The 14,084-nt window shown below is 47.6% G+C and overlaps 1 protein-coding gene across 1 annotated transcript in view; it reads left to right on the forward strand.

Moving 5' to 3' along the window:
- Positions 1-14,084, forward strand: part of HID1 (HID1 domain containing) — a 75,365-nt gene that overhangs the window by 20,672 nt on the left and 40,609 nt on the right. The window contains exons 2-5 of the mRNA XM_077251742.1: positions 6,590-6,739; positions 6,827-6,997; positions 7,696-7,812; positions 8,334-8,440. Coding sequence (XP_077107857.1) covers positions 6,590-6,739; positions 6,827-6,997; positions 7,696-7,812; positions 8,334-8,440 — 545 coding nt within the window. The remainder of the gene's footprint in view (positions 1-6,589; positions 6,740-6,826; positions 6,998-7,695; positions 7,813-8,333; positions 8,441-14,084) is intronic.

Below are 14,084 nucleotides of genomic sequence, written 5' to 3' on the forward strand. Positions count from 1 at the left end.
AGGGTGGGGTAACCATGTGTGGCCATTATACTGCACCCAGCATTGTGTGGGGCCATTATACTATATGGAGCGTCGTGAGGGGCCATTATACTGTACCCGGCATTATGTGTGGCCATTATACTGTGCCCAGCATTGTGTGGGGTTATTATACTGTACAAAGCATCATGTGGGGCCATTATACTGTATGGACCATCATGTGGGGCAAGGATACTGTACGCCGCATCATGTGGGGCCATTATGCAGTATGGAGCATAATGTGGCCATTATACAGTATGGAGCATTATGTGTGGCCATTATACAGTATGGGGCACTGTGTGGCCATTATACAGTATGGAGCATCATGTGGAGCCATTATACAGTAAGGAGCATCATATGTGGCCATTATACAGTATGGAGCATCATGTGGAGCCATTATACAGTATGGAGCATCATGTGTGGCCATTATACAGTATGGAGCATCATGTGTGGCCATTATACAGTACGCAGCATAATGTGTGGCCATTATACAGTACGAAGCATCATGTGGGGCTATTATACAGTATGGAGCATAATGTGGCCAATGGCCATTATACAGTATGGAGCATCATGTGTGGCCATTATACAGTATGGAGCATCATGTGGCCATTATACAGTATGGAGCATCATGTGGCCATTATACAGTATGGGGCATCATGTGTGGCCATTATACAGTATGGAGCATCATGTGTGGCCATTTTACAGTATGGAGCATCATGTGTGGCCATTATACAGTATGGAGCATCATGTGTGGCCATTATACAGTATGGAGCACTGTGTGGCCATTATACAGTATGGAGCACTGTGTGGCCAATATACAGTATGGAGCATCATGTGGAGCCATTATACAGTATGGAGCATCATGTGTGGCCATTATACAGTATGCAGCATCATGTGGGCCCATTATACTGTATGGAGCATCACGTGGGGCCAGTACACTGTACGCAGAATCATTTGGGGCCATTATACAGTATGGAGCATCATGTGGCCATTATACAGTATGGAGCGTCATGTGTGGCCATATTTTTTTTTGTTTATAATTATTGTTTACGAAACATTGTGATCAGAAGTGCTAAATGGGTGTGGTTGGGGCGTGACTAGTTGTGAAATGGGTGTGACGACGCTGACTTTGTCCCTCTTTCCCTTCCTCGAAAGTTGGGAGGTATGGTGTTTCTATTATACCTTTCCTCTGATTGTCCCACTCCTGGTTTTGGCTTACAGATACTGAGGTAAAATACTGACCAAATACTAAGCGTGTGAACGTGGCCTGAGGCTCCTGTTTTTTTGTTTTTTTTTTAATCATTTTAAAACACCGTTCCAGTGACTACAATGTCATTTTTTATAAGTGTTTTTCCTTTTGAGCCTTTGGCTTTTATCCTGTCACATTTGAAGGCCTGTTAAAGGGTTGATGGTGACTTGTAGGATTGCTGCTTCCAACAGGAGGCGCTATAGAGTTGAAGCCCGCTTCCTCTCTGAAGAGGCAGTTTGCATATTATCTTTTTGCACATACATTTATCTTTTCTTGAGGTTTTTGAAATCCTGTAGAGAAGCTTATGGGAACCAAAAAAGACAGCTGTATTTATGACATCCATGAAGAGGTCACCAGCAGTCGGCTACTAATCTTACTCCATACATGCTTAGTACCTCATTCTCCTCCATACACTGCAGGTGCCGGCTGACTGCATTTTGATATTGGAGGACATAAATACAATATATACACATTTTATGTGTTATAGTATTAGTGAATCTGTGTACAGTATATTGTAGTATGTGGGCTCCACAATGTGTTTTTTTTTGTCTATATACAGACTATTATATACAGTATATTATGCTGAAGCAGCAGTGTATAGATAATGTCAGTGTATATATAGTACACAACTTAAAGGATACAACCATATAATGTAAAATATTTCCATACAGCTGCCAGCCATTTACAATCATTCAGAGTCCATTTATAGTGATGGCCTACCCTTAGAATACGTTCTCAATACCAGACTGGTAGTGGTACACCCCTCCGGTCACCTGTTTTCGGTGCTGGCTGCGGCCAGAAGTGCTTGGTTGCAGAGCAGTATAACTTTGTCAGTGCAAATGTGTCTGCGGTCCGGGACTGTAATCCGCCGCCATTCACATGCATAGGTGAGGATGTGCAGCACGCCGCTGTGACCACTATTCAGTTGATGCAGCTGTGCTGTTCCAAACTACATCCAGCCGGCACTGGGAGAGCTGATCGTCCAGATGTCGAACCGCCACCGATCTGGTGTTGATGATCTATTCTACGGATAGGTCGTCCATGTTAACGTACTGGAAAACCCCTTTAATGCTGACAAAATGCTTGCAGGATTGTTCCCATCTTCATAGATGAGTGTTGTGGGATAGTGGCACTTTTGCCATTGACCAGTTACTAAAAACATAGGCGTTCTTGATATATAATCACTTTCTTCGTTTATTTACAGCTAATTGTCTATGTGGCTAGCTATATACAGTGCAGAGCGGCCGGCCAGGATTAGGAGAAAACGGCACACTCCGCGATCCCAGCCAGCTCAATAGAAAAGATCCTGTAAGCACTTCACATGCTCGTCCACTGCTGATAAACTACAGTGGTGGTTGGTCACCTAGGCAATGAGCTATATACAAGAGAATAGTGTTAATATGTCAAGAACCCAAACAATTTTAATAAACTGTAAATTGCAAAAGGGCTTATTTATGCAAGCACTATCCAACAATATCGATGTATAATAATTTGCATAACCCTTTAAAGGGATTGTCTCATCGTCATATATGGGTAAAATTGCAAACTGCTTGTAAAAACTAGCAACTTTTGCAGTTTACCTCTTAGTTAAAATCCTCGTTCTCAAGTATGGAGGGATTTTTAACTCTGTGTCCTCTCTCAGAGGTGGTCGGTTTCCTAGCTAAGGATCACATCCATTATGGCTGGATGAGAGCCATGACTGGGCTGTTAACTTGCAGGGCTATAGCCTTTTCAGAAATGACCGTACAGATAAGCGAGGGGGTGGGGTGTGTCTGTATGTAAAATCGACCTTAAAACCCATCCTGCGTGATAATATAGGTGAATCTAATGAAAATGTAGAGTCCCTGTGGGTGGAGATAAGGGGAGGGGGAAAAAATAATAAATTACTGATAGGGGTTTGTTATAAATCTCCCAAAATAATGGAAGCAATGGAGAATATCCTTGTAAAGCAAATAGATGAAGCTGCGACTCAAGGAGAAGTCATTATTATGGGGGACTTCAACTACCCTGAAATAGATTGGGGAACAGAAACCTGCAGTTCCAGTAAAGGTAATCGGATTTTGACAACTATGAGAGACAATTACCTTTCACAACTGGTTCAGGACCCAACAAGAAGGGGGGCACTGCTAGACCTAATATTAACCAACAGGCCAGACCGCATATCAAATATAAGGGTTGGGGGTCACTTGGGGAATAGTGATCACAAAATAATAAGTTTTCATGTCTCCTTTAATAAGATGTGTAGTAGAGGGGTGACAAGGACACTAAACTTCAGGAGGGCAAATTTCCAACGGATGAGAGAGGATCTTGGTGCAATTAACTGGGACGATATCCTGAGACATAAAAATACACAAAGAAAATGGGAGACGTTTATTAGCATCCTGGATAGGACCTGTGCACAGTATATACCGTATGGGAATAAACATACTAGAAATAGGAGGAAACCAATATGGCTAAATAGAGCTGTAAGGGGCGCAATAAGGGACAAAAAGAAAGCATTTAGAGAATTAAAGGAAGTAGGTAGTGAGGAGGCATTAAATAAATACAAAAAATTAAATAAATTCTGTAAAAAGCAAATCAAGGCAGCAAAGATTGAGACAGAGAGACTCATTGCTAGAGAGAGCAAAAATAACCCCAAAATATTCTTTAACTACATAAATAGTAAGAAACTAAAAAATGATAGTGTTGGCCCCCTTAAAAATAGTCTGGGTGAAATGGTGGATGAGGATGAGGAAAAAGCCAATATGCTAAATGACTTTTTTTCATCAGTATTTACAAAAGAAAATCCCATGGCAGCCAATATGACTAGTGATAATAATTCCCAATTTAATGTTACCTGCTTAACCCAGCAGGAAGTACGGCGGCGTCTAAAAATCACAAAAATTGACAAATCTCTGGGCCCGGATGGGATACACCCCCGAGTACTGCAGGAATTAAGTACAGTCATTGATAGACCATTATTTTTAATCTTTAAAGAGTCCATAATAACAGGGTCTGTACCACAGGACTGGCGTATAGCAAATGTGGTGCCAATATTCAAAAAGGGGACAAAAACTGAACTCGGAAATTATAGGCCAGTAAGTTTAACCTCTACTGTGGGTAAAATCCTGGAGGGCATTCTAAGGGATGCTATACTGGAGTATCTGAAGAGGAATAACCTCATGACCCAGTATCGCACGGGTTTACTAGGGACCGATCATGTCAGACTAATTTGATCAGCTTCTATGAAGAGGTAAGTTCCGGTCTGGACCAAGGGAACCCAGTAGATGTAGTGTATATGGACTTTTCAAAAGCTTTTGATACGGTGCCACACAAAAGGTTGATACATAAAATGAGAATAATGGGGATAGGGGAAAATATGTGTAAGTGGGTTGAGAGCTGGCTCAGGGATAGGAAACAAAGGGTGGTTATTAATGGAGCACACTCGGACTGGGTCACGGTTAGTAGTGGGGTACCACAGGGGTCAGTATTGGGCCCTCTTCTTTTTAACATATTTATTAATGACCTTGTATGGGGCATTCAGAGTAGAATTTCAAAATTTGCAGATGACACTAAACTCTGCAGGGTAATCAATACAGGGGAGGACAATTTTATATTACAGGATGATTTATGTAAACTAGAAGCTTGGGCTAATAAATGGCAAATGAGCTTTAATGGGGATAAATGTAAGGTCATGCACTTGGGTAGAAGTAATAAGATGTATAATTATGTGCTTAATTCTAAAACTCTGGGCAAAACCGTCAATGAAAAAGACCTGGGTGTATGGGTGGATGACAAACTCATTTTCAGTGGCTAGTGTCAGGCAGCTGCTACAAAGGCAAATAAAATAATGGGATGCATTAAAAGAGGCATAGATGCTCATGAGGAGAACATAATTTTACCTCTATACAAGTCACTAGTTCGACCACACTTAGAATACTGTGCACAGTTCTGGTCTCCGGTGTATAAGAAAGACATAGCTGAACTGGAGCGGGTGCAGAGAAGAGCGACCAAGGTTATTAGAGGACTGGGGGGTCTGCAATACCAAGATAGGTTATTACACTTGGGGCTATTTAGTTTGGAAAAACGAAGACTAAGGGGTGATCTTATGTTAATGTATAAATATATGAGGGGACAGTACAAAGACCTTTCTGCTGATCTTTTTAATCATAGACCGGTGACAGGGACAAGGGGGCATCCTCTACGTCTGGAGGAAAAAAGGTTTAAGCATAATAACAGACGCGGATTCTTTACTGTAAGAGCAGTGAGACTATGGAACTCTCTGCCGTATGATGTTGTAATGAGTGACTCATTGCTTCAATTTAAGAGGGGACTGGATACCTTTCTGGAAAAGTATAATATTACAGGGTATATATATTAGATTCCTTGATAAGGCGTTGATCCAGGGAACTAGTCTGATTGCCGTATGTGGGGTCGGGAAGGAATTTTTTTCCCCATGATGGAGCTTACTCTTACCACATGGTTTTTTTTTGCCTTCCCCTGGATCAACATGTTAGGGCATGCTAGGCTATGGGTTGAACTAGATGGACTTAAAGTCTTCCTTCAACCTTAATAACTATGTAACTATGTAACATGTTGGCAAGCTCTTTGCTATAGCTCTTATAGCTCTTTCCCCATGATGGAGCTTACTCTTACCACATGGTTTTTTTTTGCCTTCCCCTGGATCAACATGTTAGGGCATGCTAGGCTATGGGTTGAACTAGATGGACTTAAAGTCTTCCTTCAACCTTAATAACTATGTAACTATGTAACATGTTGGCAAGCTCTTTGCTATAGCTCTTATAAGCTGTTGTATGAAGCTGGCCAGATTGAGCGCCCCTGCACTCCTCCGGGCAGGATGCACTGTTAAGGCCCGAGGCTGCAGCTGGTCTGGACAATCACCATATAGAGGTTAAAGGGATTATCTGGCTCTTTTATAGGCTATCAGCATTAGATTGGTGGGTCTCTGACTGTCGGCACTGCTGGTCTGCTGTTTTAGTGGTTGCAATGCTCCAGTTAGTGCCCCTTCCCCTTCACTGTCTATGGGGCACAGCTCTGTACTCGTGCCTGTGCTTGGTTGGATCTGAGCTGTAATTCCAGGCACAGCCACTAGTAGAAGTACAGAGCTATGTACACAATGAAGGGGCCTCTTCAAGCAATCATCAGTGGGAGTGCGAAACTTGGACCACTATTGATCTAATCTTGATGGCCCTCCTAGGCCATCAATTTTAAAGGGAACCTGTCAACTGTTTCATGTGTTTATATTCTTAAACTTGCCCAGGTCAACATTGTTTTTATTTTGTACAACTCTTTAAATTCTCTCTATTTTATTTTTACTTCTTGCAGCCGGTTGAAGCCACAGATGACGCCTTTTGGGACCAATTTTGGTCTGACTCGGCCACCTCTGTGCAGGATGTATTCGCTTTGATCCCAGCTGCTGAGATTCGTGCAGTCCGAGAGGAGTCACCATCAAACTTGGCCACATTATGTTACAAGGTAAATGGTGACAAGCCACTAATAACATTCGGGGGTCTTCCATTTTGAAGTGCGTTTCTTGACATACTTAATATCTGTGCCCTGCAGGCAGTGGAAAAGCTGGTGGCAGGTGCCGATAGCGGTTGTCACTCAGACAATGAAAAGCAAATGGTGCTGAACTGTGCCCGGCTGTTGACTCGGGTACTGCCATATATCTTTGAGGACCCAGACTGGAGGGGATTCTTTTGGTCATCAGTGCCTGGTGCCGGGCGTAACCAGGTAATGTAATCAAAACCTCTCAGAGGAACAATTCATTTATTCTTATTTTTTTTACTTTTGTAAAATTTCCCTTGTGAACATATTGATCGGTTTTGCATTTGACATCACAAAATGTACTGCCAAACCTATCTGTATGCTTGAAAAAGGGACTTTGAGCCCCCAAACGCATTGTATTTTGAGACTGTACATTTTCGATTCATTTAATATAAAATACGAGTAAAAGAGAAAACGAGGCTGCACTCACCAATCTTCTTATGCAGGAAATTTATTAGGAGAATCTTCACGGCATCGGGGGTGAGTACATACGGGGGAATGTGCAAGCGGAACAACGGCCGTTTCGCACCTGTCCGGCGCCTCAACGGGTTGAAGCATCGGACAGGTGCGAAACGGCCGTTGTTCCGCTTGCACATTCCCCTGTATGTACTCACCCCCCGATGCCGTGAAGATTCTCCTAATAAATTTCCTGCATAAGAAGATTGGTGAGTGCAGCCTCGTTTTCTCTTTTACTCGTATGCTACATTGGAAGTCTCTGAGGCTTTCTGCACCCGACATCTGAAGACCAGCTGTGACCTATAAGTGCTTACGTTCTGCGGTGGTGCGGGTGATTGTTTTTCTTTTTTCTCCCGAGTCACATTTAATATAAAAGATGACTCATTTTTCTGGCTTCCTCATTAACAGAAATGTTGTGTAACTTTCAGGATGAGGATGATGAGGAAGATGGATCACGTCCACTAGCTGAATCTCTGCTCCTCGCCATTGCCGATCTTCTCTTCTGTCCAGATTTTACAGTGCAAAGTCACAAGAAAAGTGGAGCGGTGAGCGCTACCTCAGACTAGTATAATCTGGGAAGACTAGTTCTCCCGAATCCAAATGTCTATCTAATTGTGTAAAATGTACCATCGATAGTCAAAGACCAGCAAAGTCTGCGCTGAGCTGGGATGGCACATGCCCCACATTAAAGGGTATTCCCATCTCCAAGATCCTATCTCAATAATAATATTAGCAAATATCTCCAATTAGAAATGTAGTATAGTTCTTCTGATAAGCTGTGTCGCTTACCACATGTGCAGGGCATTGCAGTAGCTTAGGTATCCATGGTTACGACCACTCATAGTGACAGTTAGACATCTTTTAGTGGTTGTAACCATAGATACCTAAGCTACTGCAATGGGTAATACTCTCTTTCAATGCCCACATAAATCACTGAATCTGGAATGAAAGAATTAAAAACCCCAAAGTGTAGACAGAACTTCCATTAGGCGCAAACATGTTTTTCTTTACTAGATTTTGGGGAATTTGCATTTTCCGGTCACATTTGATTATTGCTTCTCTTTAGGATACATCAGAAGACATTCACACTCTTGACAGCTGTGAGTACATCTGGGAAGCTGGCGTTGGCTTTGCTCACTCTCCAGCACCCAACCACACACATGATCTCAACAGGTAGGTGATCACCAGCCCAGTGGTAAGACTCCAAGAGCAGGACTTGTCTAATATATAATTGCCTAGAATACTACTTCCTGCAATTTGTGCCAACTTCCGTGGCTTTGTCCGGAGCTATTGTCCGGAGCTATTGTCCGGAGCTATTGTCCGGAGCTAATGTCCGGAGCTAATGTCCGGAGATAAGTGACGTCACCATTGTCCTACACCCAGGCAGAGCACAGGGGCCCCAGGCAGCATATGGGGCCCCAGGCAGAGCACAGTGGCCCCAGGCAGAGCACAGGGGCCCCAGGCAGAACATGGGGCCCCAGGCAGAGCACAGGGGCCCCAGGCAGAGCACAGGGGCCCCAGGCAGAGCACAGGGGCCCCAGGCAGAGCACAGGGGCCCCAGGCAGCATATGGGGCCCCAGGCAGAGCACAGGGGCCCAGGCAGAGCACAGGGGCCCCAGGCAGAGCACAGTGGCCCCAGGCAGAGCACAGTGGCCCCAGGCAGAGCACAGTGGCCCCAGGCAGAGCACAGGGGCCCCAGGCAGAGCACAGGGGCCCCAGGCAGAGCACAGGGGCCCCAGGCAGCATATGGGGCCCCAGGCAGAGCACAGGGGCCCAGGCAGAGCACAGGGGCCCCAGGCAGAGCACAGTGGCCCCAGGCAGAGCACAGTGGCCCCAGGCAGAGCACAGTGGCCCCAGGCAGAGCACAGGGGCCCCAGGCAGAGCACAGGGGCCCCAGGCAGAGCACAGGGGCCCCAGGCAGCATATGGGGCCCCAGGCAGAGCACAGGGGCCCCAGGCAGCATATGGGGCCCCAGGCAGAGCACAGTGGCCCCAGGCAGCATATGGGGCCCCAGGCAGAGCACAGTGGCCCCAGGCAGAGCACAGGGGCCCCAGGCAGCATATGGGGCCCCAGGGAGAGCACAGTGGTCCCAGGCAGAGCACAGGGGCCCCAGGCAGCTTATGGGGCCCCAGGCAGAGCACAGTGGCCCCAGGCAGAACATGGGGCCCCAGGCAGAGCACAGTGGCCCCAGGCAGAGCACAGGGGCCCCAGGCAGAGCACAGGGGCCCCAGGCAGAGCACGGGGGCCCCAGGCAGAGCACGGGGGCCCCAGGCAGCATATGGGGCCCCAGGCAGAGCACAGGGGCCCCAGGCAGCATATGGGGCCCCAGGCAGAGCACAGTGGCCCCAGGCAGAGCACACACCAAATCGGAGGCCGAGGGGCCCCGCCAACCAAATCGGAGGCCGAGGGGCCCCGCCAACCAAATCGGAGGCCGAGGAGCCCCGCCCACCAAATCGAAGGCCGAGCGGCCCCGCCCACCACATCGGAGGCCGAGGGGCCCGGCCCCGCCCACCACATCGGAGGCCGAGGGGCCCCCGCCCACCACATCGGAGGCCGAGGGGCCCCCGCCCACCACATCGGAGGCCGAGGGGCCCCGCCCACCACATCGGAGGCCGAGGGGCCCCGCCCACCACATCGGAGGCCGAGGGGCCCCGCCCACCACATCGGAGGCCGAGGGGCCCCGCCCACCACATCGGAGGCCGAGGGGCCCCGCCCACCACATCGGAGGCCGAGGGGCCCCGCCCACCACATCGGAGGCCGAGGGGCCCCGCCCACCAAATCGGAGGCCGAGGGGCCCCGCCCACCAAATCGGAGGCCGAGGGGCCCCGCCCACCAAATCGGAGGCCGAGGGGCCCCGCCCACCAAATCGGAGGCCGAGGGGCCCCGCCCACCAAATCGGAGGCCGAGGGGCCCCGCCCACCAAATCGGAGGCCGAGGGGCCCCGCCCACCAAATCGGAGGCCGAGGGGCCCCGCCCACCAAATCGGAGGCCGAGGGGCCCCGCCCACCAAAAGTAAGTGCGCCCCCGGGTGCAAAAGTAAGTGCGCCCCCGGGTGCAAAAGTAAGTGCGCCCCCGGGTGCAAAAGTAAGTGCGCCCCCGGGTGCAAAAGTAAGTGCGCCCCCGGGTGCAAAAGTAAGTGCGCCCCCGGGTGCAAAAGTAAGCGCGCCCCCGGGTGCAAAAGTAAGCGCGCCCCCGGGTGCAAAAGTAAGCGCGCCCCCGGGTGCAAAAGTAAGCGCGCCCCCGGGTGCAAAAGTAAGCGCGCCCCCGGGTGCAAAAGTAAGCGCGCCCCCGGGTGCAAAAGTAAGCGCGCCCCCGGGTGCAAAAGTAAGCGCGCCCCCGGGTGCAAAAGTAAGCGCGCCCCCGGGTGCAAAAGTAAGCGCGCCCCCGGGTGCAAAAGTAAGCGCGCCCCCGGGTGCAAAAGTAAGCGCGCCCCCGGTCCCGGGTGCAAAAGTAAGCGCGCCCCCCAGTCCCGTGTGTGAAAAGTGCTGCTGTAAAGCTGGTAGCGCTGTTCAAGCACCATGTATTTCCTTCAGGAAATGCCCATCTAATATATAATTGCCTAGAATACTACTTCCTGCAATTTGTGCCAAGAAAGAACATACCAATATACATAGTTATTGATACATATTATTTATTATTTACATTATTGTTCTTAAGCAAAGAACCGTTGTTGTGGCATTTGCCACAACACGCAAAGTTGTTGTCTGATGTCTTTCATCACTCCCCTCATAAGCATGTTCATGGATCCTGTGTAACTGTACCTTAAATAACAAGAATTGTCAAGAGCTGGTGAGTGCAGCCATTTTTTGTTCTTTCTTACTATTATTTATTAATTGTATTATTCTTACATTTGAATAAATAAAGTATATATGGATTCTAGACTCCCGATTCTTTAGAATCGGGCTGCCATCTAGTAGGAAATAAGCTCTGTTCACACTTTTGTCAGAGGCCCAGTCATGTATGACAAGAAGAATAATGCAACACTCAGACTTATTCTTACTATCAAAATGATGGGCACAATGGCGGAAGTCAGTGGCTATTGATTTCCATCTTATGATGGATTTGTTGGCACTCGGTTCTTTTTTTTTTTTTTTTTTGTCCTTTGACATAAAATGAAAAATTTGGCGACGTTGTTAACAAAGCCTAAACTGTAAGAAGAATTTGCTCTGATGGGGAAATGTCAGCTTTATGGCTAGATAATCCTAGGTACACAATTGGCCTATCCGCTAAGTATGTTTTTAATGCCCTGTTGGCCTAAAGGGTAATGTTTCTCTTCGTGGAGAGTGCCAAGTTGGTGTAGGGATTTGTAGGCCATCCCATGCCCCCCTGTGAATTAAAATCTGCACCTCTCTAGAGTTCTCTAGTGCCTCCAATTAGAACTAGTAACCCTTGGCCCTCTAAAGGACCTTGTTAGAGTTCCTGACCTGTTACTAACTGTAGAGGATACTTACATGTTTGGTTCCCTGTATCATCTATATATAAAGTTGAAGGTATGTATGTATGTGTGTATGTATCAAGCCACGCCCACTCCGCATAGCAGGCACAGGCCACATCTAGCTCTGTCGTGTCTAGAATGGAGTTGCTCCTGTGAGACATGACGTCAAGGGAAAGGGAGGCGTCTCATGGATAGAGATGTGAGGGGGAAAATGAGAGAAGTGAGGTGCTGCTGCAGGTGGAGGCTGTGTATAAGGCAACATTCACACATTCCGTATTTGGTCAGTATTTTACCTCAGTGTTTATAAGCCAAAACCATGAGTGAGAGAAAAATACAGAAGTGGTGACGTGTTTCTTATATACTTTTCCCAATTTTTAGCTTGCAAGTACTGAGGTAAAAATACTGACCAAATAACGTGTGAACGAGGTCTAAAGGAGAAAAGTGTGGTGCTGAGGGAAAAAGTAGGCTGTGTATACGATACGTTTTATTGCAGTTAGTGCAATTTCTCTCGGCATCAAGTGTTTCCAATTGTATATGGAAGAGGAGTGTGAGGTGCAGCTGGAGGAGGCGACTATAAAGGAGAAAAGGTGTGCAGAAAAATGCTGTGTATAAAGAAAGAGCGTGAGGTGCAGGAGGAGGCTGTGTATAAAGGAGGAGCGTGAGGTGCAGGAGGAATAAGGCCCCTTAACTGCCGCCATTAAAAGTTGTATCGGCAGTCTTTAACCCAGGGGTGGGCAATTAATTTTGCCATGGGGCCGCATGAGAAATTGGGATGGTTTTAGAGGGCCGGACTAATATAATTACCGTATTTTTCGGACTATAAGACGCACCGGACCATAAGGTGCACCCCAAATTTGGAGTGAAAATTGCAGAAAAAAAGATTTTTTTATAAGATGGGGGTCCGTCTTATTGTCCGAATTTACAGTATCTTACCTGAGGGCTGGCGGTGGCAGAGCAGGGTCACAGGAGGCATGGTGTCGGCAGAGGTGGGGTGATGCGGTGTGGCGTGCACCTGAGCAGGGTCCCTTCCTGCTTAGGTGGGCGACGCCACGGCCTGGTGTCCATGGGGGGGTTGCAGCAGTGGTGTGGCGACGGCAGAGGTGCGGTATGGCGTGCGCAGGGTCCCTTCCACCGGTGAGGTGACGCAGCGGCCCGGAATGCAATGTGAGCAGCAGAGCCGGGTTGAATATCGGTGGCGCTGGCCATCTTCCCGAGGCCGCGCGTGCACAGATGGAGTGCTCTGCTTCATGGGGCTTCAGGAAAATGGCCGCGGGAGGCCGTGCATGCGCAGATGGAGATCGCGGCGGCCATTTCCCTGAAGCCGAGATCTAAATCTGCAAACTCGGCTTCAGAAAAATGGCCGCCGCGATCTCCATCTGCGCACGTGCGGCCTCCTGCGGCCATTTTCCTGAAGCCCTTTGAAGCAGAGCACTCCATCTGCGCACGCGCGGCCTCGGGAAGATGGCCGCCGCCACCGATAAACCGGTGATCAACCCGGCTCTGCTGCTCACAGGCGGGCAGCTGGCGGGCCGTTTAAAATCATCAGGCGGGCCGGATGCGGCCCGTTGGCCACATCTTGCCCAGGTCTGCTTTAAGGAGATAATATTGTGTTAAAAAAAACCTTTTGCTTCAACAAAATTGCTCAACACAAACCACAGAGCAGGATATACTATATACAGGGGGAGATGATATACAGGGTGGGCCATTTACATGGATACATATCAACTTCATGGTGATACATGGTGATATCAAATTCCTGTTTGTGGCACATTAGTATATGAGGGGGGGGAAACTTTTCGAGATGGGTGGTGACCATGGTGGCCATTTTGAAGTTGGCCATTTTGGATCCAACTTTATTTTTTGCAATGGGAAGAGGGTCATGTGACGCATCAAACTTATTGAGAATTTCACAAGAAAAACAATGGTGTGCTTGGTTTTAACGTAACTTTATTATTTCATGAGTTATTTACAAGTTTATGACCAGGTATAAAATGTGTTCAAAGTGCTGCCCATTGTGTTGGATTGTCAATGCAACCCTCTTCTCCCACTCTTGACACTCTGATAGCAACACCACAGAAGAAATGCTAGCACAGGCTTCCAGTATCCGTTGTTTCGGATGCTGCACATCTCGTATCTTCACAGCATAGACAATTGCCTTCAGATGATCCCAAAGATAAAAGTTCCTACATGAACAGTTTCCTGGAAAGTGGATTGGTTGTTGTGGGCCAGTTGAATGTCCACCAAGGTCTTCCGATCTCACCCCCTTAGACTGTTATCTTTGGGGTCATCTGAAGGCAATTGTCTATGCTGTGAAGATACGAGATGTGCAGTATCTGAAACGAATACTGGAAACCTGTGCTAGCATTTCTTCTGCGGTGTTGC

Source organism: Ranitomeya variabilis, chromosome 4, assembly GCF_051348905.1.
Source record: "Ranitomeya variabilis isolate aRanVar5 chromosome 4, aRanVar5.hap1, whole genome shotgun sequence".
NCBI classification, from domain to species: domain Eukaryota; kingdom Metazoa; phylum Chordata; class Amphibia; order Anura; family Dendrobatidae; genus Ranitomeya; species Ranitomeya variabilis.